The sequence below is a fragment of the Nansenia antarctica genome (assembly GCF_963989245.1).
Source record: "Nansenia antarctica genome assembly, chromosome: 15".
Taxonomy (NCBI): domain Eukaryota; kingdom Metazoa; phylum Chordata; class Actinopteri; order Argentiniformes; family Microstomatidae; genus Nansenia; species Nansenia antarctica.
In genome coordinates this window covers 708,021-730,520 of record NC_137685.1, presented here as the reverse complement: position 1 = coordinate 730,520, position 22,500 = coordinate 708,021, and the positions used below count along the sequence as shown (strand labels likewise).

At 46.7% G+C, this 22,500-nt stretch overlaps 1 protein-coding gene across 5 annotated transcripts in view; it reads left to right on the top strand.

Moving 5' to 3' along the window:
• The window catches only part of cadpsb (Ca2+-dependent activator protein for secretion b), a gene marked incomplete at both ends in the record, with an annotated part of 92,132 nt that overhangs the window by 28,272 nt on the left and 41,360 nt on the right, over positions 1-22,500 (top strand). For all 5 annotated transcript variants that reach the window (XM_080545665.1, XM_080545664.1, XM_080545662.1 and 2 more), the window contains one exon: positions 6,940-7,272. In XM_080545665.1, the coding sequence (XP_080401791.1) occupies positions 6,940-7,272 (333 nt within the window). The remainder of the gene's footprint in view (positions 1-6,939; positions 7,273-22,500) is intronic.

Sequence of the window (22,500 nt, the reverse complement as noted above, 5' to 3'; positions counted from 1 at the left end):
AATAGCAAGATAGATCAATACATATAATATAATATACCCAAATACACTTTGTTTCCATTAGGCTAAAACCTACTCTGAGCAAAACAGCAGCTAGCAGAAGCTAATTACAAAGGGAAAAAGACTGGATGAATCATTTACCATCACATTACATGTCCCCTAACCCTAACCCTACAGGCAACACAACCCTTCTCCTGAGTTCAGAGCAGACATGGGCCAGCCCTCTCACTGGCCCCACCTAGGTCAGGCTAGCCCTCTCACTGGCCCCACCTAGGTCAGGCTGGACCTGATGTGAAATACAGTTGTTAATAAAAACACCATCACTTCCCACTATTTACAACAGCAAATCAGCTACGCCGTATACTATACACACTCTCACATCTTCCTTCCTCCTGCAGGCAGAAAGAAAGCAGTGAGTTCTACTATTTACCTGCCAGGACTAAACTGTTACAAACTATTTACCTGCCAGGACTAAACTGTTACAAACTATTTACCTGCCAGGACTAAACTGTTACAAACTATTTACCTCCAGGACTAAACTGTTACACACTATTTACCTCCAGGACTAAACTGTCAGAACGGCAGAAGCTGTCAGAACGGCAGAGTCACTACCCATCTTCCGTCGTAGACTGAAGACCCATCTCTTCAGGTTACATCTTAACTGCTCCTCCTGAGACATCTTCTGACCCTCACCACTACGTCTCCTAAAGACACCCGCTTTCCCCTCTACTGTGTCCCTAAGAACTTCTATTGCCCCCCTTGTACTGTTCCTCAGTTTCTCCAGTAATAAAATAAAAATAAAAAGTTTTAGTAGAAGGCGATAATAGGGAGAAGGTTTTTCCTTCTATCAGTGGCCCCGGGCCCGAGCTAGAGTACTCTTCCTGCAACGAATGGTGGACTGCTGATTCACATGCTTGGTATTCAAATGTATTGATTGTAAGTCGCTTTGGAATAAGGCGTCTGCTAAACTGTTACAAACTATTTACCTTCAGGACAGAATAACCAGCTCCAGAGAGGAGGAGACGTGTAGAGTAATCATGTGTATCCCTGTCTCTTAAGTCGTCATGTCAGCCAAGATTTCCCCTCTAAGGTCCCGCCTTACCTAGGACTGAGTGGTTTCATGTGCTCTCTGTTACATATAGAATGTCTAGGTTGTATAGAATGTCGGTGTGTGTGTGTCATATAATCCTATGGTTTATGTGTGTTGTGGTTGATATTGCCTTTGCAGTGCGTTGGTTGATTATCTGTCATTCTGTCCAGTAACTCAATTAGCATAGAGATGAGTGTAATAAACACGCCCTCCAGCCCTGAGGGCTGCCTCTTTAAATCACACAGAGAGACAGTTCAGATACAGAGAGGAGGTCCATAGTTGTATCTATCACAGAGACAGTTCAGACACAGAGGACGTCCATAGTTGTATCTATCACAGTGAGTGAAGAATCTGCTCCGCTTCTCTGTACTCTGTTGCTTTGGCCTGAATTCCGTGGACTGCTGAGTGGGAAAATGGTGGGTGAAGTGCTCAGTGTGTCGTGTGCACATCTATTCTACCGGACGGATTATCACTCAGTCCTGGTGCTGCTGGACGCTGCTGCCATCTCACTCACCTCAAGACTCAATCAACAATCAGGGGAATTATGGCTCAGATAGGACTGGCCGTTATATATTGCGCTGCGCTGCATATGGTGCTGTGTGATAGCGACTGATATGTGCTGAATCATATAACACCCCCCCTGCCTTTAGTGGTGGAAACGCCAAGTGAATCAATTTGGAAATGAGAGCATTTCATTTGAAATAAACAAAATGGCACCTCCTCCATTGAAATACCGTCGTCCTCTGTGATTATCCAGATTAACAGATGATGATGATGATGACGGGTTTCTCTGTTGGGCTCAAACACAAACAGCCGTCTGCTTTCTGTGCCAAAAATAACCTTTAACGCTCCAATGTCAAAAGGACACGTTGATTAAGTTACAAGCCTGGAAAACACTAAAGTAGCTCCACGACTCTATCCACAGCACATCGTCCTTCAGTGATTAAATACATAATGACAGTGACGGTGACAGGGGTGAAACTATTGTCCACTATTGTCCTCTGAGTGTGCTGTAGTGTCATTGTGGTGTTCAGTCATAGTGGACCACCAGGCCACAGCGTGACTGTCACAGTCCTGGAGGAGAGGCTGGGGTGACAGGAACGCTGTCCGCTGCTGTGTGACAACGGCCCTGTCTGCCTCTGTCCCCATCAGCCTGTCATTATGGGGACGGAGGGACGGAGGGACGGAGGGATGGACGGATGGACGGATGGCGGGATGGAGGGTGACCCTGAGAGCTGAGCTCACTGTCCCTGCAGCAGACACAGACCTCCACCCCTCCCTCCACCCCTCCCTCCCTCCACCCCTCCCTCCACCCCTCCCTCCCTCCACCCCTCCCTCCACCCCTCCCTAGACACATACTCAGCTACAGACACTAAAACAGACACAGGAACAGACACTAAAACAGACACAGGAACAGACACATACTCAGCTACAGACACTAAAACAGACACAGGTACAGACACATACTCAGAGAGATACTGAGATAGGAAATGTTAGGATATGTATAGCATAGCATAGAATACAGCACAGTGTTTTATTTGTATAGTATAGTATAGTGGATAGTGTACATAGCCTTTATTTATGTAAACCAGCTCTTTTCCCTTCTTGTTTTTAGTTTTTTTTTCCTAGTACCAGGGGAGCCCCCCCTCCCAAATTTCGTTGTTTGGTACCTGTACTATATCAATGACAATAAAGACCATTCATTCATTCATTCATTCAGCTACAGACACTAAAACAGACACAGGTACAGACACATACTCAGCTACAGACACTAAAACAGACACAGGTACAGACACATACTCAGACACAGACACTAAAACAGACACAGGTACAGACACATACTCAGACACAGACACTAAAACAGACACAGGTACAGACACATACTCAGACACAGATGTTAACAAATGTGTAAAATTGGGACGCACTCAGTCATCTTTACCGTAATGTTTCTAATAGACGCAATGAGAAATTATCTACTGTGAGTGTTACTGGGTCTACCGTCTTCATGATGATGCAATGTTCGGACTGTTAACAAAAACTCTGATTGAATAATTACAGTTCTTTCAAAATCATTGTTAAAAACAAACTAAACATAAACAATCATGCTGTACACTAGTCTGAGTTGTAAGGTGTTTTAGTATGTTCAGCACTATTTGCTGAATCCAATCGGGGGCCAACAACTATCTCTCTGTTGTGGCCAGACTGTGTAGTGGCCAGGCGGGACACGTTGTTCTATAATTAGCTTCACTAGAGGTTATCAATGGAACAGAGAGGAGGCAGTACTACTGCAGCTTCACACAGAGACCAACCACAACTAACACCAGACTGACAATGACAAGGAATGACAGTGTGATGCAACTATAGTAGGCTGTTAGTCTGCAGGCTTGTTAATCATGATGACGAGGCGCTCATTCAGTTGTTAGGGGAGGACAAAGGGACACAGAGAACTACGGAGTCGATTTTGTGTCTTGGAGCAACACATCAAAGAACTGCTAATGAGTTAGCTAGAGTTTCTTTTGAGGTAGAAAGCTAGGTGTCCTGTTTTCACTCCTTCCAAGGTAATGAGTGCAGAATGCACACCTTTAAACCTTTAAACAGAGAGGAAGAATGCACACCTTTAAACCTTTAAACTTTTAAACAGATGATTTGCTGCCAGAGTTTTGTCTCATCGATGATTTGTGATCGTGCGAGAATCCTGGGAAACGTCTCGCTGGGTGAGAAGCAGACGATAACAGACGATAACTCCCATCAGTCTTCTCTTTCCCTGGGAGGTTTACAGGGTGACCAGGGTAAAAGTCACCGCCAGACTTCCGGCTGTAAGGGAAACATCATAAATCACCTTTTTTTACTAGCTGCTCCATAAAGTAAGATTTAGACCCAGGGAGAGAGTCAGCTCTCAAGCTGGGTCCTGTAAGACATTTGCTTTGCTCCCCCCCCCCTGGTTCCCTATTTGGGAGTGAATGAGAAAGAACACCTACACGCCGTCGGGCCTGAATAATGCAGGAGGCGAATGAGAATCAGGCCGGTCTGGATAACGAGGAGAGCGTTTCCATCCGTGCCCGTCACATTATGCCTCAACATTCGAAAAGTTATGTCCGCGTCTCCTCTGTTATGGCTTTAGTATATTACACTGTTATCACTGCAGAGGAAAAGCTACATTCCATCTGTATTCTATAGTTTTGTTGTGGTGCTGCAGACACTTTCCTTTCCCCTTTTTTGTCCCGTGTCGCTACTAGCTGCCATTGGCTCATAGCTATCTGCAGCCTGAGAGAGGTTCAATGAATGAATGAATGAATGAATGAATGGATGGTCTTTATTGTCATTGCTATAGTACAGGTACCAAACAACGAAATTTGGGAGGGGTGGCTCCCCTGGTGTTAGGAAAGAAAAACAAACAAAAAAAATATTAAAAAAAACAAAAAAAAACAAAAAGGGAAAGGAGCTGGTTTACATATTCATGTCTTCAGTCTGAGAGAGGATCAGTCATGTCTTCAGTCTGAGAGAGGATCAGTCATGTCTTCAGTCTCAGAGGGGATCAGTCATGTCTTCAGTCTGAGAGAGGATCAGTCATGTCTTTAGTCTCAGAGAGGATCAGTCATGTCTTTAGTCTGAGAGGATCAGTCATGTCTTCAGTCTGAGAGAGGATCAGTCATGTCTTCAGTCTGAGAGAGGATCAGTCATGTCTTCAGTCTGAGAGAGGATCAGTCATGTCTTCAGTCTGAGAGAGGATCAGTCATGTCTTTAGTCTGAGAGGATCAGTCATGTCTTCAGTCTGAGAGGATCAGTCATGTCTTCAGTCTGAGAGGATCAGTCATGTCTTCAGTCTGAGAGGGGATCAGTCATGTCTTCAGTCTGAGAGAGGATCAGTCATGTCTTCAGTCTCAGAGAGGATCAGTCATGTCTTCAGTCTCAGAGAGGATCAGTCATGTCTTCAGTCTGAGAGAGGATCAGTCATGTCTTCAGTCTGAGAGAGGATCAGTCATGTCTTCAGTCTCAGAGAGGATCAGTCATGTCTTCAGTCTGAGAGAGGATCAGTCATGTCTTCAGTCTGAGAGAGGATCAGTCATGTCTTCAGTCTGAGAGGGGATCAGTCATGTCTTCAGTCTGAGAGAGGATCAGTCATGTCTTCAGTCTGAGAGAGGATCAGTCATGTCTTCAGTCTGAGAGAGGATCAGTCATGTCTTCAGTCTGAGAGAGGATCAGTCATGTCTTCAGTCTGAGAGAGGATCAGTCATGTCTTCAGTCTGAGAGAGGATCAGTCATGTCTTCAGTCTGAGAGAGGATCAGTCATGTCTTCAGTCTGAGAGAGGATCAGTCATGTCTTCAGTCTGAGAGGATCAGTCATGTCTTCAGTCTGAGAGAGGATCAGTCATGTCTTCAGTCTGAGAGAGGATCAGTCATGTCTTCAGTCTGAGAGAGGATCAGTCATGTCTTCAGTCTGAGAGAGGATCAGTCATGTCTTTAGTCTGAGAGAGGATCAGTCATGTCTTCAGTCTGAGAGAGGATCAGTCATGTCTTCAGTCTGAGAGAGGATCAGTCATGTCTTCAGTCTGAGAGGATCAGTCATGTCTTCAGTCTCAGAGAGGATCAGTCATGTCTTCAGTCTGAGAGAGGATCAGTCATGTCTTCAGTCTGAGAGGATCAGTCATGTCTTCAGTCTGAGAGAGGATCAGTCATGTCTTCAGTCTGAGAGAGGATCAGTCATGTCTTCAGTCTGAGAGAGGATCAGTCATGTCTTCAGTCTCAGAGAGGATCAGTCATGTCTTCAGTCTGAGAGGATCAGTCATGTCTTCAGTCTGAGAGAGGATCAGTCATGTCTTCAGTCTGAGAGAGGGGATCAGTCATGTCTTCAGTCTGAGAGAGGTTCAGTCATGTCTTCAGTCTGAGAGAGGATCAGTCATGTCTTCAGTCTGAGAGGATCAGTCATGTCTTCAGTCTGAGAGAGGATCAGTCATGTCTTCAGTCTGAGAGAGGATCAGTCATGTCTTCAGTCTGAGAGGGGATCAGTCATGTCTTCAGTCTCAGAGAGGATCAGTCATGTCTTCAGTCTCAGAGGGGATCAGTCATGTCTTCAGTCTGAGAGAGGATCAGTCATGTCTTCAGTCTGAGAGAGGATCAGTCATGTCTTCAGTCTCAGAGAGGATCAGTCATGTCTTCAGTCTGAGAGAGGATCAGTCATGTCTTCAGTCTCAGAGAGGATCAGTCATGTCTTCAGTCTGAGAGAGGATCAGTCATGTCTTCAGTCTCAGAGAGGATCAGTCATGTCTTCAGTCTCAGAGGGGATCAGTCACGTCTTCATCTGCCCACAGGTTGGCCCTGACTTCTAGAACGACAGTGCCGTAGCTAGATAGATTTACCATGGACAGACTTAACTTGAAGTCTTAAGGCCAATGCACACAGCGTGCGATTTCTGTTGCGCGTCAACATTCCATTTTGAAGTTTGAATGGAAGTCATCGCATCGCAATGCACACGGCCCCGATTTTAATTGCACGGCGAAAATTCGATTCCATTCATGACAACAATGGAAATTATGGAATGTTGACGCGCAACAGAAATCGCACGCTGTGTGCATTGGCCTTTACGTCACATGGTCAACAGATCTCTAACAATACCAAGAGTCTTAATATTTGATCTATATCTCCTTCCTGGAATGACCAGCGTTGTGTGTGAGGTATGGCAACGAGCAGCTCATAGTACAGTAGTGTAGATTGACTCATTATTATTATTCAGCCTCTCTTTTCCTCCACCTGCATCATCTGTTGTTTTGAGGTGTAAGCCCCAAGAGCATGACCCTGTCCCTCTGTGTGACAGTACAGACACAGTCACTGACTATGGTTTTTTGTCATAACAGGTGTTCTTGAAGAGTGACCGCGTTGCCAAAATGGTCCAGAGCGGGGGCTTCTCAGCCAACGACTGCAGAGAGGTGTTCAAGAGGCACATTGAGAAGCGCGTGCGCAGCCTGCCCGAGATCGACGGCCTGAGCAAGGAGACGGTGCTCAGCTCCTGGATGGCCAAGTTTGACACCATCTACCGCGGCGACGAGGACCCACGCAAGGCCCAGCAGCGTATGACGGCCAGCGCCGCCTCGGAGCTCATCCTCAGCAAGGACCAGCTGTACGAGATGTTCCAGAACATTCTGGGCATCAAGAAGTTTGAACACCAGCTGCTCTACAACGCCTGCCAGGTAAGGCCCCTAACACCTACGGGATTAGATTAGATTAGATTAGACTCAACTTTACTGTCATCGCAGAGTACAAGTACAACACAAGGAAATGCAGTACATACATGCCTGTACTGTAGTATACAGTAGGACGTGGGTCATTGTTGAAATGGTTTTATTTAATGTTCCTAAAGCCAAACTGTTCTGTGAACTTCAACAGTGTGAAGAGTTGCAGTGACATTATTTATATACAGTATTGATTACAAACATCTGTAATTGAATCCGTTAAAGACCCTGTCAACATTAGATCAGACCCATATTTTCATACAGTTTCTCCGACCAGGACCTGGTAAGATGAAGGAGCACTTGACACTGATTCTCCAGAGAGACAATACAAGTCCATCTGTGCTACGTCAGAGGAACACAGCCATGCTCCCTGGAGAGATGCATCACTGCTCAGATTCACACCTATGAGAAGTGACGTGAGGCAACATGGTAATAGTGGACACCTGGGTTTGTGTGTCGTACATAACTCTCCTCCCTGCTGCCTCGGGTTTACAGCACGCTCTGGGAATGCTGAGAGCAGCTCTAATATACAAATCTGATCTATCTGGAAGAATGTATTCTTCTCTGATTAAAAGTCTGATCACGGGTCCATTTGGAGCAGAGCACAGATACATTCATATTTCATCATGATTGAATGCTTTAACAACCGCACTATTCTAGTCAATTTAGATTGTACTGCACATGTCCTTGGAAAACAATGAATTCTTGAAATGCCTCAATAACTCTGAGACAGGTATCATCTGACTCTGTCTGGTCGTTAATGTTGTAAACATTCTGAACAGGTTGGTGAGGCTCACGGCATAGCCTCCAGTGTCAGGGAACAAACGGACCCACGTTGACTATCTGAGAGCATCATTCTGAAAACACTGTTTTATTCCTTCCATTCATCCTCAGGAACATTGACAGTTCCAACCTGATCGATTGGTCTTAAATCCCGAGCCTTGCTCTGTTTTTTCCGAGCCTTCGTCTGTTAGCAGCTTTCAAGCTGAGGTGGAGAAGATCCCCTCAGAGTCTCCACACAGCCTCCTGATCCAGCCTGCCTCCTCCCTCTCCTCCCTCTCCTCCCTCTCCTCCCTCTCCTCCCTCTCCTCCCTCTGCTTTCTGCTCCCTCTGCTCTCTGCTCAGCCTTTGAAGATGGTTAACCTAGTTTCCCTCTGCTGGCAGCAGAGCTGGTGGTGGAGGGTCAGATATCTGCATGCAGAACAGTGTGCCATCCCTCTAAACATCCCTCTAAACATCTCTAAACATCCCTCTAAACATCTCTAAACATCTCTAAACATCCCTCTAAACATCTCTAAACATCCCTCTAAACATCTCTACACATCTCTAAACATCCCTCTAAACATCTCTAAACTAAACATCTCTAAACATCCCTCTAAACATCTCTAAACATCCCTCTAAACATCTCTAAACATCCCTCTAAACATCCCTCTAAACCAGTGGTTCTCAAACCTCTCCTCGGGGACCCCCAGCCACTCCACATATTTGATCTGTTCCACCACCAGCACACCTGATTCAACTAATCAAGTACACATCATAATTGCTTTGTACTTGATTAGTTGAATCAGGTGTGCTGATGGTGGAACAGATATGTGGAGTGGCTGGGGGTCCCTGAGGAGAGGTTTGAGAACCACTGCTCTAAACATAGCCACAGGTTTATATCCAGAGCAACAAGGTGCCGCCACTTAGATGTAATAGTTAGCGGTGGTTTGTCTAATAATGTGTAGTATTAGCATGTTAGCATAGGAGGATGTGTAGTGGGGCTGAGAGCTGTTATCTATGAAGGATGTCTTCCCCTACACCTGCTGTTATTGGCTGCTCCCTGGAAGGTTCTCTGTCATTTGATAGGCTGTCATTTGATAGGCTGTCATCTGATATGCTGTCATCTGATAGGCTGTCATCTGATAGGCTGTCATTTGATAGGCTGTCATTTGGTATGCTGTCATTTGATAGGCTGTCATTTGATATGCTGTCATTTGGAGTTTGATGGAAAGCCTTGTGACCAGCTGCTTCATGTGGAAGGGGATGTTATGATGGCAGTGGCATATTTTCCCAGGGCTCCAAATCTGACTGAGTTCTTTCTAAACAAGAGATGATTCATCCTGTATGGTGATTTGTGGTGTTGTGCAGCAAACATGCAGATAGAGGCTTCAATGCCATATGACCTCATTGGCCTCTCTGCTGTGTGACAGTCGCTAGCTTGGAGATGAGTGAGAGTGGATCCACAGTAGATCCATCCAACATCAGAAGAGCAACATCAACATCATTTCACTTTTTTTTTATGTGAATGGCAGCTCTTCTCCTGGGAAAGGCAGTGTAGCGTGGGTGTGTGGGTGAGAGGTGTGTTGAATCAGCATGCCAATAGAAGACTCACTCACCGCCTGCAGTTTATTTAGTGAAAGCACAATCAGCTGTAATTGGTAGAAAATTGTCAGGCGATAGCAAACCCAGTCAGAGTGGTGAATGTGCAGCGTTGATCACACACACACACACACACACACACACACACACACACACACACACACACACACACACACACACACACACACAGACAGGTAGGAGAGGAGCAGTCCTTCTCCATATCTGACACACCCAAATGAAAACGTGTAAACACTAGAGATCATTACAGACCATTTTACCCTGTACATACATATAGTATAGTATCTTAAGTCTAATTATGAACACAAACATTTACACTTGTACACAGCTTGTTCACAGCTTAGATGGATCAAACACAGGGAGCCTGGACCAGTACTGCAGGCCTGTCAGAAACAGGCTACTTTCACTTCCTCATTTCAACCTCAGCGCTTTCACAATCCTGAAATTCACATTTCACATTTCATTTTCCCATGAATGTGGCTAACCCTACCTGCTAGTGAACGTGGTGCCTACCTGCCACTGTGAGACAGAGAGGGACCTTGACAGCTCTGAGCTTCTCATTGACACCAGCCTGCCAGCAGGAATGATGAGCTTTTTGTTTACATTATACTGCTGAGCTGCCCGACCCACTGGTGATGCCTGAGTCACATGACGACTGTCAGCTCAGCTCTGAGCCGTGGGAGTTCATCACTATGGAGGCTTGGATCACGGGAACCTAGTGAGGGGCTAGAAGAAGGTTTTTCCTTCTATCAGTGGCCCCGGGCCTGAGCTGGATTACTCTTCCTGCTACGACTGGTGGATTGATGATTCACTTGCTTAGTCAAATGTATTGATTGTAAGTCGCTTTGGAATAAGGCGTCTGCTAAATGCCAAACATGTAAAAATGTAAATGTAGGCTGAGAAGAACTCAAACAGAGAACAGCAGCATTAGCAGTTCTGGTGAATAGGAACTTTGTTCAGGACAGTTTCTTCCCAAAAATAAGGCAGTTCATTAAAGAGGAAGCATGTTATTCTGCACTCTCTGGCTGCACTGAACATTAGAACATGTACATATGACAGGTTTTCTAATTGTGTGCATATCCCTGTAAACAAACTAAATGTACTAAATATGATGTAAATGTTTGTTTAGAAAGCACTTTGTTAGACCAAAACAGCACAGATCATGTGATCTCATTCCTTGATGGCTACTGTTTTATCATGGCCATTTAGCATCTTCAAGCTCAAATCTCCATACTGGACCTTTAAACCATACTGCATTTGGACTCTTCTTCATATTATGACGCCTCTCCAAATATAAATTAATAGGCTACCAAATGAATACGTTCTTCTTGTGGAGAATGAAGCAGGAGAATGCAGCAGGGTTTCCTGGTTTTCTCACGCTCAGCTGCTGTGTTCATGAATATTTACCCGCACGGGTGAACTCTCTCAGGCTGAGATTATTCCCAATCTCAAGTGGTTGCTGATTAAATTACCTGCGCCGGGGCGAGAGAGAGAGAGAGAGAGAGCGCCTCAACATGAAGCTCTCACGCCCACAGCCACCAATCACAGCCCACGGCTCCTCTGACTGACAGAGAGAGAACGCAGCACTTAGCTCAGGGCGATCTCTCTCTGCTGGTGCTGGACGAGGCTTCCAGGCTGAGGCCTGAGCACTTCCTGGTCCAGCCTGTAGCTGATATGATTCTGTAATGGCGTCGCTCCGCTGCTCTCGTGACGGGGAGGAGGAACGGGTTTCCCGTCGTCCGGCCACAGCCGTGCATTAAGCTGCGGCGTTGCTGAAGCATGCGGCCAGGCTTGACTGCACATGCATGGTCTGGCTGCTGCACAATGTGCATCTGAGATTGGAAGGGGGAGGGGCTCGTCCTGTGTTTAGAGAAGGTGCATGCTAAACTATAGACTAGCCATGCTAAACTAGCTAAACTAGCCATGCTAAACTAGCCATGAGGGCTAGCTTGGGAAGAGCACAAGGTAGAAGCTTCCGAATTAGCATGCCCTTCATAGCTTCTCTCACACAACAGAGGCATGCTCACCCACACACACACACACACACACACACACACACACACACACACACACACACACACACACACACACACACACAGGCTTACTCCCACATGGTGAGTCTATAAATATACCAGCAGACGCCACCTTCCAGGTCCCATCCAGAACCACCAGCCCCTCTTCCTGTCTGTATGACGCTCTCTCTCTCTCTCCCTCTCTCTGTCTCTCTCCCTCTCTCCCTCCCTCCCTCTCTCCCTCTCTCCCTCCCTCTCTCCCTCTCTCTCTCTCCCTCTCCCTCCCTCTCTCTCTCTCTCCCTCTCCCTCTCTCTTCCTCTCTCTCTCCCTCTCCCTCCCTCCCTCTCTCTCCCTCTCTCCCTCTCTCTCTCCCTCTCTCCCTCCTCCCTCTCTCCCTCTCTCCCTCCCTCTCGCCCTCTCTCTCTCCCTCTCTCTCCATCCACCCGTGGTCTGTTAATACTCTCCCCCTGTCCTCCTGTCATCAGCTGTGCTGCTAACCACACCAGGCCTGCCGCTGTCCCATCAGCCCTCTAACCTGCTGTCAGCTCAGCTAACCTTGAGGGAGCGTCGCCTCTGTGTTAGGCTGCGGTGGTGCTGCGGTGGGGTTGTCAGGTCCGGTAACGCTGAGGGAACGTTACCTTTTAGCTGGGCTGGAGCCACATGAGCGCGTCTGTCCACCTGTGTGGTGCTGCTGGGCCTGTGACAGCAGTGACCTTTAGGTGTGCTGATTAGGTTGGAGGGGCTGGGGTGGGGGCTGGGGTGCTCTACGGAGGGGGGGGGACACGTCCCACCTCCCCCCAAGGTTCAGACCTCCTCCGTGACTCACTGCTCTCAGAGGGAGGATGGTGTAATGGAGGTAGCTGACCCCTACCCCAGCCTGCTCCAACACATCCTCCCATCCTGTGTGTGTGTGTGTGTGTGTGTGTGTGTGTGTGTGTGTGTGTGTGTGTTACCTCTAACTATCAAACAATGGAAATTGCACTGGTTAATAAAACATTAATAATAATACATTTAACGTTTTTAACTAAATAGAAATTACTGTATAACATGTCTATTTGACTCTAGATGAATTCCATCGTAATGTTCTTGTATATCAGGCGGATTTCTCAAGAACAGATACAGTATGTCCAAGAATGCAACGCTAGACAAGGACGTCACAAGCAGCTGGTTTTCCAGAGACATGATGAAGCTCTGCTTGGATGGCCGGGGTCAGAGGTCACTAGCACATCCGTCCCGCGGTGCCCAGAGCTATGCACGCTCCACGGGCAGCACAGGACGGCCGGCATCAAGACAAACACAGAAACACTGTATCCAAGCACGTGCACCCCCTTCCCTCACCCATGGCTGTGGATGAATCCTTTCGGTTTCCTTGTGTTGTGAAATGTATTTAATCCTAAGCAGGAGGGAGGGAAGGAGGGAGGGAAGGAAGGAAGGAAGGAAGGAAGGAAGGAAGGAAGGAAGGGAGGAAGGAAGGAAGGAAGGGAGGAAGGAAGGAAGGAGGGAAGCTCCTCTCTGCTGAGGCGTCATAGTGAGGCTAGTCTGCTAGCTGCTCAGTGCTGTGATGATGACGGTACTCCATGTGCCGAGCTGCTGTGAGGCCCTGAGAGGCTGACGTTCTGACAGTCAGACGTTCTGCTGCAGCTGGTGGCTAAGTCTGATTATGTGCTCTACTAACCAGGACCTCACAGCAGGAGCAGGGTGGCGGCGCAGTGGCTCCACACTCAAAACACACACAGACGACACAGTACATCACACAGCACAGTACTTCACACAGCACAGTCCTTCACATAGCACAGTCCTTCTTCACATAGCACAGTACATCACATAGCACAGTCCTTCACATAGCACATTGACATTCATTCATTCTACAGTGGGGTGCAGACATGTGGGCACCCCTGGTTAGAATGCCTTTTATTTATAATGAATATCTCAGTGAAAAGAAGCAAACCTAACCTCTAAATGGTACAAACATGACACATTTCATTTATGTAAATAAATAAAGCAAGATACATTTTTATTTTTAACTTTTTACAGTTTCAAAATAATGAAACAAAGGAAAAAGGCCTTGTGCAAAAGTTTGGGACCCCTGTCAGCTAGTACTTTGTAACTCCTCCTCGGGCAACTATAACATCCTGCAAACGCTTCTTGTAGACAGCCAAGAGTCTTTCAATTCTTGTTTTGGGAATTGAAAGGGAGAACACCTCTAGCTCAGAAATATTCTTTGGCCTTCTTGCATGCACGGCATGTTTGAGATCTCTCCACAGATCTTCAATAATATTCATTATTCTTTCCTGGAGGTACTTCATGGTTGATTTTGAGGTACGCTTCGGGCCGACTTCTCAACTTCAATTTCTGGACCGACCTTCGAACATTAGCCTCTAGAATGTTTTGATATTTGGTGGAATCCATTCTTCCTTCCACCCACACAATATTGCCTGTGTCCCCAGCTGCTACACAAGCCCAAAGCAAAATGGATCCACCTCCATGCTTAACAGTTGGCACGGTGTTCTTCTCTACAAATGCTTCACCCTTTTTTCTTCAAACATACCTTCTTTGGTTGTGGCCAAAAAGTTACATTTTGGTTTCGTCAGTCCAAAGCACATTGTTCCAATAGGCTTCAGGTTTCTCAAGGTTTTGTTTTGCATCCTTCAGACGCTTAATTTTGTGTTGAGGTCGTAGGAAAGGCAACTCTGCCATGTAGGTCTTTGTTGTTTAAGGTACGCTGTATTGTTGTCCTGTGAACAACTAGACCGGTGTCTGCTACTCTGTTTTGCAGCTCTTTTGCAGTGATGTGTGAGTTCTTCTGAGCATTTCTCACCAGATCTCAGGCCATTCTATCTGAATTTATTCTTGGTCTTCAAGATCTTGCCTTGACTTCAATTGTTTCATTTATTTTCCATTTTCTGATGATGTTTCTGACAGTGGAAATGGGTAGTTTGAAACATTGTGAGAGTTTTTTGTAGCCTTCTCCTTGATGGTGGACGTGAACTATCTTGATTCTGACATCCTTGGACAACTGTTTAGAGCAGCGGTTCCCAAACTTTTTCAATCAGGCCCCCCTTGGGTAATTGGAAATATTTTCGAGCCCCCCCTAACCCGGTCCCCACCTAGATTGATATAATTAATTGTATACAGTTGTACAAACATTACATTTTCTCTTCTAATAATAACAAGACACATATATCCAACTATAGTTTTATATTTTATTATGGGTTAAAAAGGAACATAAGTGCTTGGCAAATGATCCTGTGCCACTGAAATATTTAACATATCAACATTAACTAATTTCTACTGCATCACTATTCATACTCTACACATTCCTATCACAATTACGATCAATGACTTGTGTGTGCTTGCTTTGCCTTGCAAATCTTCTCAAAGCGGGGTTGTTGTTTTGAGACTGCCACTCTCAGTTCATTCTCAATGTTCAATTTCGACCTGTATTTGCTTTTGATAGCAGCAACAGCAGAAAAGCCTATCTCACACAGGTACGATGTTGCAAAAGGCAGCAGTATTCCCAGTTTTTTTTTTTTTATTATTATTTTTTTATTTCTGCGCCCCCCCTGCAGTACCCCCGCGCCCCACTAGGGAGGCGCGCCCCACAGTTTGGGAAACGCTGGTTTAGAGGAACTCATGGTTTTAACACCAGACACAACAGCCACCACAGTCGGATATATAGCTACGTACAGCATATTGGCAGATGCAATTTGAAGTTAATAAAGATGAACTTACTTACTGAAATAGTAGTTGTTGACGTATTGTTCACAAATATCTTATATGTGTCAACCAGGACACGCAGGAGACACTTTTGGAAAACTGTGTTGGAATGAACATCCAGAGGATAGTCAGTACACTGAACTGAACTACACTGAACATCTCTAGTGACAGAAGTGTGATGTACATGTAAAGCTCCTTCAGCCGACTCCACTGTCCAGCCCTCGCCCAGAGAGAGAGCTTGCATTTCTGTCCTTTTTCAGGACTACGCCACACTAGATACTCGATTATTAAAGTGAAACCTATGATTGTAGATGGAACAGAGCTCTCCTGCTTCCACTCCCATTTTTTTTACATTTACATTTTTTGCATTTAGCAGACGCCTTATTCCAAAGCGACTTACAATCAATACATTTGAATACTAAGCATGTGAATCAGCAGTCCACCATTCGTTGCAGGAAGAGTACTCTAGCTCGGGCCCGGGGCCACTGATAGAAGGAAAAACCTTCTCCCTATTATCGCCTTCTACTAAAACTTTTTTTTTTTTTTTATTACTGGAGAAACTGAGAAACAGTACAAGGGGGGCAATAGAAATTCTTAGGGACACAGTAGAGGGGAAAGCGGGGGTCTTTAGGAGACGTAGTGGTGAGGGTCAGAAGATGTCTCAGGATGTCTCACTCCCCCACCCCCCACCCTCTGCCTGCCTGCCAACCCATCCCCCTGTCTTCTCTCCTACTCAGGACGGTCTGAAAACAGTACAGTAGCTTTCACTTAGCCGCCCCTCCCCTCCTCTGCAGCTGGAACGGCCACACAGCAGTTGCAGCTCATTCTCTGTTAAAGGGGATTGCTGGAAGGGGCAGGGAATCAATACAGCAAAGCCTCAGAGACAGGACCTGTTAATGTAATAGGAGGGGGTGAAATACGGCCAGGCAGAGAGAGGTCAGGGCTGGCGCATGTCCCAGCAGCAAGGAGGAGAGGACAGGAGGAGGAGAGGAGGAGAGGAGGAGAGGAGAGGAGGAAGAGGAGGAGGAGAGGGGGAGAGGGGAGGAGAGGAGAGGAGGAGAGGAGGAGAGGAGGAGGAGGAGGAGAGGAGAGGAGAGGAGAGGAGAGGAGAGGAGGAGGAGAGGAGGAGAGGAGGAGAGGAGAGGAGAGGAGGAGGAGAGGAGAGGAGGAGGAGAGGAGGAGGAGGAGGAGAGGGAGAGGAGAGGAGAGGAGAGGAGAGGAGAGGGAGGAGAGGAGAGGAGAGGAGAGGAGAGGAGAGGAGAGGAGAGGAGAGGAGAGGAGAGGAGGAGGAGAGGAGAGGAGAGGAGAGGAGAGGAGGAGGAGGAGGAGGAGGAGAGGAGAGGAGAGGAGGAGGAGGAGAGGAGGAGGAGAGGAGAGGAGAGGAGGAGGAGAGGAGAGGAGAGGAGAGTGTAGAGCTCTGTATCAGACGCAGGCAGCACAAGGTGGCACAGCAGGAGGCCGTGGTGGAGCTTCTCCTGACGTGGATGGATGAGTTCCTCTCTGTTGGGGTCAGAGACCTGATGTTGAGCATCTAAGGTTCATGCAACACCACCCAGGGATGTTCTAGAACATGGCAGACATGTGACTGTAACAACAACATATTGTGAGTTTAGAATGATAAGGTTCTATCTCCGTTTAGAATGATAAGGTTCTATCTCCGTTTAGAATGATAAGGTTCTATCTCTGTTTAGAATGATAAGGTTCTATCTCCGTTTAGAATGATAAGGTTCTATCTCCGTTTAGAATGATAAGGTTCTATCTCCGTTTAGAATGATAAGGTTCTATCTCCGTTTAGGGCAGTTCAGAGATATTGAGCGTCAAAGTTTTTACATTCCATTATGTTTTGGGAGATGGAACCTTTGTATTTTATTAATTACTAACTCAAAAATGTCAACATTTAAAAAAATAACACCACACAGGCATTAATAAACACCTAATGGATCAGATTATGTAAAAGACTCAATTTTGACAAAAATGGAGATAGAACCTTATAATTCTAACGTCACGATAAGAAACGGGATGTTCCATTATAGTCCCAGTGTCCCACACCCCCTGACAGCGTCTCCCACCATGTGAACGCTGGGCCGGCCCTGTTTGTCCTTATTGCCTTTTGGGGATTTCTGGCCCCTTTATGCTGCTGAGGACGGCCGTCCCCCCAGGGCGGAGCTGAGGGGGCAGATGTGGCCTCGGCCAGGCGGACACAGGCAGGGTCATTAGAGGGGCTGGTCGTGTTGAGTCACAACATTAATGTCCCTGAGAGATTAATAATTCTGTCTGAGAGAAGAAGAGAGAGAGAGAGAGAGAGAGAGAGAGAGAGAGAGAGAGAGACAGAGAGAGAGAGAGACAGAGAGAGAGAGAGAGAGAGAGAGAGAGAGAGAGAGAGAGAGAGAGAGAGAGTGGGGGGGTGGGGCGGGGGGACTTGGTGCCACATCCACAAGGACAGCCAGTGTTTTTGGGGGTATTTTCTTTATTAGTCTAGTTTTACCTGTATATCTCATGATTGTTTGTGATGCTTTGGCTAAATCTAAACATTTGTTTATTCATGCCACTAAAATGTAGACAGTTGAACTGAATTGAGAGACAGAGAGAGAGAGAGAGAGGGAGAGAGAGAGAGAGAGAGGAAGAGAGAGAGAGAGAGAGAGAGGGAGGGAGAGAGAAAGAGAGAGAGAGGGAGGGGGAGAGAGAGGGAGGGGGAGAGAGAGAGAGAGAGAGGAAGAGAGAGAGAGAGAGAGAGAGAGAGAGAGAGGGGAAGAGAGAGAGAGAGAGGGAGAGAGAGAGAGGGAGAGAGAGAGGAAGAGAGAGACAGAGAGAGAGAGAGAGAGGAAGAGAGAGGAAGAGAGAGAGAGCCCTCAGCCCTCTCTCCCTTTCTCCTCTGTCAGCTAATATAATATTTCCATTCATTATTGATGTGAGAGAGCCTGTGTGTGTGTGTGTGTGTGTGTGTGTGTGTGTGTGTGTGTGTGTGTGTGTGTGTGTGTGTGTGTGTGAGTGAGAGAGAGCCTTCAGCCTTTCTGTGCTTTTCATTTCTTCTGGGCAGAAACTAGGCTACCAGATGTCAGGCTTCTCTGCACTCATTCAGACACACGGTGTAGCCCAGCTCCCAGGCTGAAACACAGCAGCTTTATCACAACGTGACGTTAGAATTATAAGGTTCTATCTCCATTTTTGGTCAAAATTGAGTTTTTTTTTTACATAGTCTGATCCATTAGGTGTTTATTAATGCCTGTGTGGTGTTATTCTTAAAATGTTGACATTTTTGAGTTAGTCATTAATAAAACACAAAGGTTCCGTCTCACAAAACATAATGGAATGTAAAAACGTTGACGCTCAATATCTCTGAACTGCCCTAAACGGAGATAGAACCTTATCATTCTAAACGGAGATAGAACCTTATCATTCTAAACGGAGATAGAACCTTATCATTCTAAACGGAGATAGAACCTTCTCATTCTAAACGGAGATAGAACCTTCTCATTCTAAACGGAGATAGAACCTTATCATTCTAAACGGAGATAGAACCTTATCATTCTAAACGGAGATAGAACCTTATCATTCTAAACGGAGATAGAACCTTATCATTCTAAACGGAGATAGAACCTTATCATTCTAAACGGAGATAGAACCTTATCATTCTAAACGGAGATAGAACCTTCTCATTCTAAACGGAGATAGAACCTTATCATTCTAAACGGAGATAGAACCTTATCATTCTAAGCTCACAATTCAAGGTTCAATATCTGGTCTCCAAACACAAACTAGAGGACTCCATCTCTGTAGAGAACTACAAATGTTATTTTATTTTATTTTAATGAATGAGGATAGTTGTCAGTGATTGTGTTTCTCTGTCAGTGTTCCTGCATACCTCTGCCGGTGGGAGACCCTACGACTAAACAGCCTCACAAACGGCTCCATAAACGCTAGCTGAGGTAACAAGGCCAAAGCAACGTAACACCACTTTGCCCATAATGATCCCTACATGGTCGCTATGACGACGGCAGCAGCGATGAGAGAGATGAATGTGCTTTTTAATGTGGGTTTATTTAGGTGTACTGTCAGTGATTCAAACTATGGCTACAGCTGGTAGGAACAACTAGGAGTTGTAATCCCCTTAATGTCCAACGCAACGACAGGTCTTATCACCACCCCACCAACCAGGACCTGACTGATATGAGTCTGCAGTGGTGATATGAGTCTGCAGTGGTGATATGAGCTGCAGAGGTGATATGAGTCTACAGTGGTGATATGAGCAGCAGTGGTGATATGAGTCTGCAGTGGTGATATGAGTCTGCAGTGGTGATATGAGTCTGCAGTGGTGATATGAGTCTGCAGTGGTGATATGAGTCTGCAGTGGTGATATGAGTCTGCAGTGGTGATATGAGTCTGCAGTGGTGATATGAGCTGCAGTGGTGATATGAGTCTGCAGTGGTGATATGAACTGCAGTGGTGATATGAGCTGCAGTGGTGATATGAGCTGCAGAGGTGATATGAGTCTACAGTGGTGATATGAGTCTGCAGTGGTGATATGAGTCTACAGTGGTGATATGAGTCTGCAGTGGTGATATGAGCTGTAGTGGTGATATGAGCTGCAGTGGTGATATGAGCTGCAGAGGTGATATGAGTCTGCAGTGGTGATATGAGCTGCAGTGGTGATATGAGTCTGCAGTGGTGATATGAGTCTGCAGTGGTGATATGAGCTGCAGTGGTGATATGAGTCTGCAGTGGTGATATGAGCCTGCAGTGGTGATATGAGCCTGCAGTGGTGATATGAGTCTGCAGTGGTGATATGAGCCTGCAGTGGTGATATGAGTCTGCAGAGGTGACTGACTGATACGAGCCTGCAGTGGTGAGTGAGATGTAGCCAGAACTCTGCATCCCTCTCTTGTGGTCGCAGTAATGGTCGGCTCCCTCAGATCAGTCAGAGTCAGATCATAGACCTGGGGTTTACCACAGCCGCTCAGCATCACACCCTATAGCAACATAGCAACCCGCCATGGCAACAGGGACAGACAGGAGTGACATAATCCGCCTGTTTTGTCAACAGGACGATTTATTTGTCTTCACTGACAGAGAAAAGCTCTGTTCCTGTTCACCCTCTGTTCCTGAGAGCTTTGTTCCTGTTCCTGTTCACCCAGTGGTGTCGTCTACGTGATACGCAGGACTACGCCGTATACCCACCAGGAAAGGCCAATGATTTCCGTATACCCACTTAAACATGTGTGAGGATACGTAACGGCGTTTTGTGACAGAACTTTCACACTTTCATTCATAAAATTCACCTCGTCTGTGTTACGAAGCACTTGAATTTTGGACCATTGGGACTGACTATAGCGTCATACACCATCAACATGGGGGAGATGCGACATGAAATATGTCAAAATGCAACACTATCATGCACAGATCAGCCTTATAACATGTCATTTATATATATATATATATATATATATATATATATATATATATATATAACGTTAGACAGGGAGCGCAGATGTATTTTTATGGCGTTCCGAAATGAACGATATGAGGCTGGGAGGGAAACATCACAGTATACCCACTAGAAAACACTAGACTACACCACTGTGTTCACCCTCTGTTCCTGTTCACCCTCTGCACATGTCTACTGTCTCCGGAGTGGAGCAGCGGTGTTCAGCAGCTCTGGAGATTAAGTGGCGTTGGAGTTTGTTTTCTTAGGTGCCCTGCCCCCAGTGGTGGTTCAGTGTCACTGCAGTGTGATGGTGTTTTCTCTGGGGCAGACTACAGTCTGGAGCTCTGGAGGGCTGTGTGGGTTGGAATGAGTTAGTGTGACAGGACTGGAAGTGACTGCTGCATGCTAACCTGCCCGTGGTGCTGGGGGCTCTGTAGGACTGTGGGGGCGTCAGGGGAGGCATGTGACAACGCTGTAACATGGCCGCCACCGCTATGATGGAACTCCAAGAAGCCAATAGGAGAAATGTGGATGTGGGAATGAGAGAGAGAATTCTTCATACCGTTTTTATAGGGGCATAAAGGGGAGTGTACCTGTATACTGTATGGGTTAGGGACAGACCGAGAGAAAGTGTCTCAGGAGGTAGAGGGTGTGTCTCAGGAGGTAGAGGCTGTGTCTCAGGAGGTAGGGGCTGTGTCTCAGGAGGTAGAGGCTGTGTCTCAGGAGGTAGAGGCTGTGTCTCAGGAGGTAGAGGCTGTGTCTCAGGAGGTAGAGGCTGTGTCTCAGGAGGTAGAGGCTGTGTCTCAGGAGGTAGAGGCTGTGTCTCAGGAGGCAGAGGCTGTGTCTCAGGAGGTAGAGGCTGTGTCTCAGGAGGTAGAGGCTGTGTCCCAGGAGGTAGAGGCTGTGTCTCAGGAGGTAGAGGCTGTGTCTCAGGAGGTGGAGGCTGTGTCTCAGGAGGTAGAGGCTGTGTCTCAGGAGGTAGAGGCTGTGTCTCAGGAGGTAGAGGCTGATGGAGGTAGAGACTGTGTCTCAGGAGGTAGAGGCTGTGTCTCAGGAGGTAGAGGCTGTGTCTGAGGAGGTAGAGGCTGTGTCTCAGGAGGTAGAGGCTGTGGCTCAGGAGGTAGAGGCTGTGTCTCAGGAGGTAGAGGCTGTGTCTCAGGAGGTAGAGGCTGTGTCTCAGGAGGTAGAGGCTGTGTCTCAGGAGGTAGAGGCTGTGTCTCAGGAGGTAGAGGCTGTGTCTCAGGAGGTAGATGCTGTGTCTCAGGAGGTAGAGGCTGTGTCTCAGGAGGTAGAGGCTGTGTCTCAGGAGGTAGAGGCTGTGTCTCCGGAGGTAGAGGCTGTGTCTCAGGAGGTAGAGCTGCGGTCTAACGATCGCAAGTTCAGCAGATTGGCGGTTTGAGCCCCGGCTGGCCACATGTCGAAGTGTCCTTGGGCAAGAGACTGAACCCCACATTGCTCCCAGTGAGCGGGCCGGCGCCTTGCATGGCAGCTTGCCGCCATTGGTGTGTGAATGTGTGTGTGAACGGGTGAATGAGAGGCCGTTGTAAAGCGCTTTGGATAAAGGCGCCATATAAGTCAGTCTATATAAGTGCAGTCCATATACCATTTACTAACGCCTGGAGCTGTCCGCTAGGACATCAAAGTAACGGTGGCCC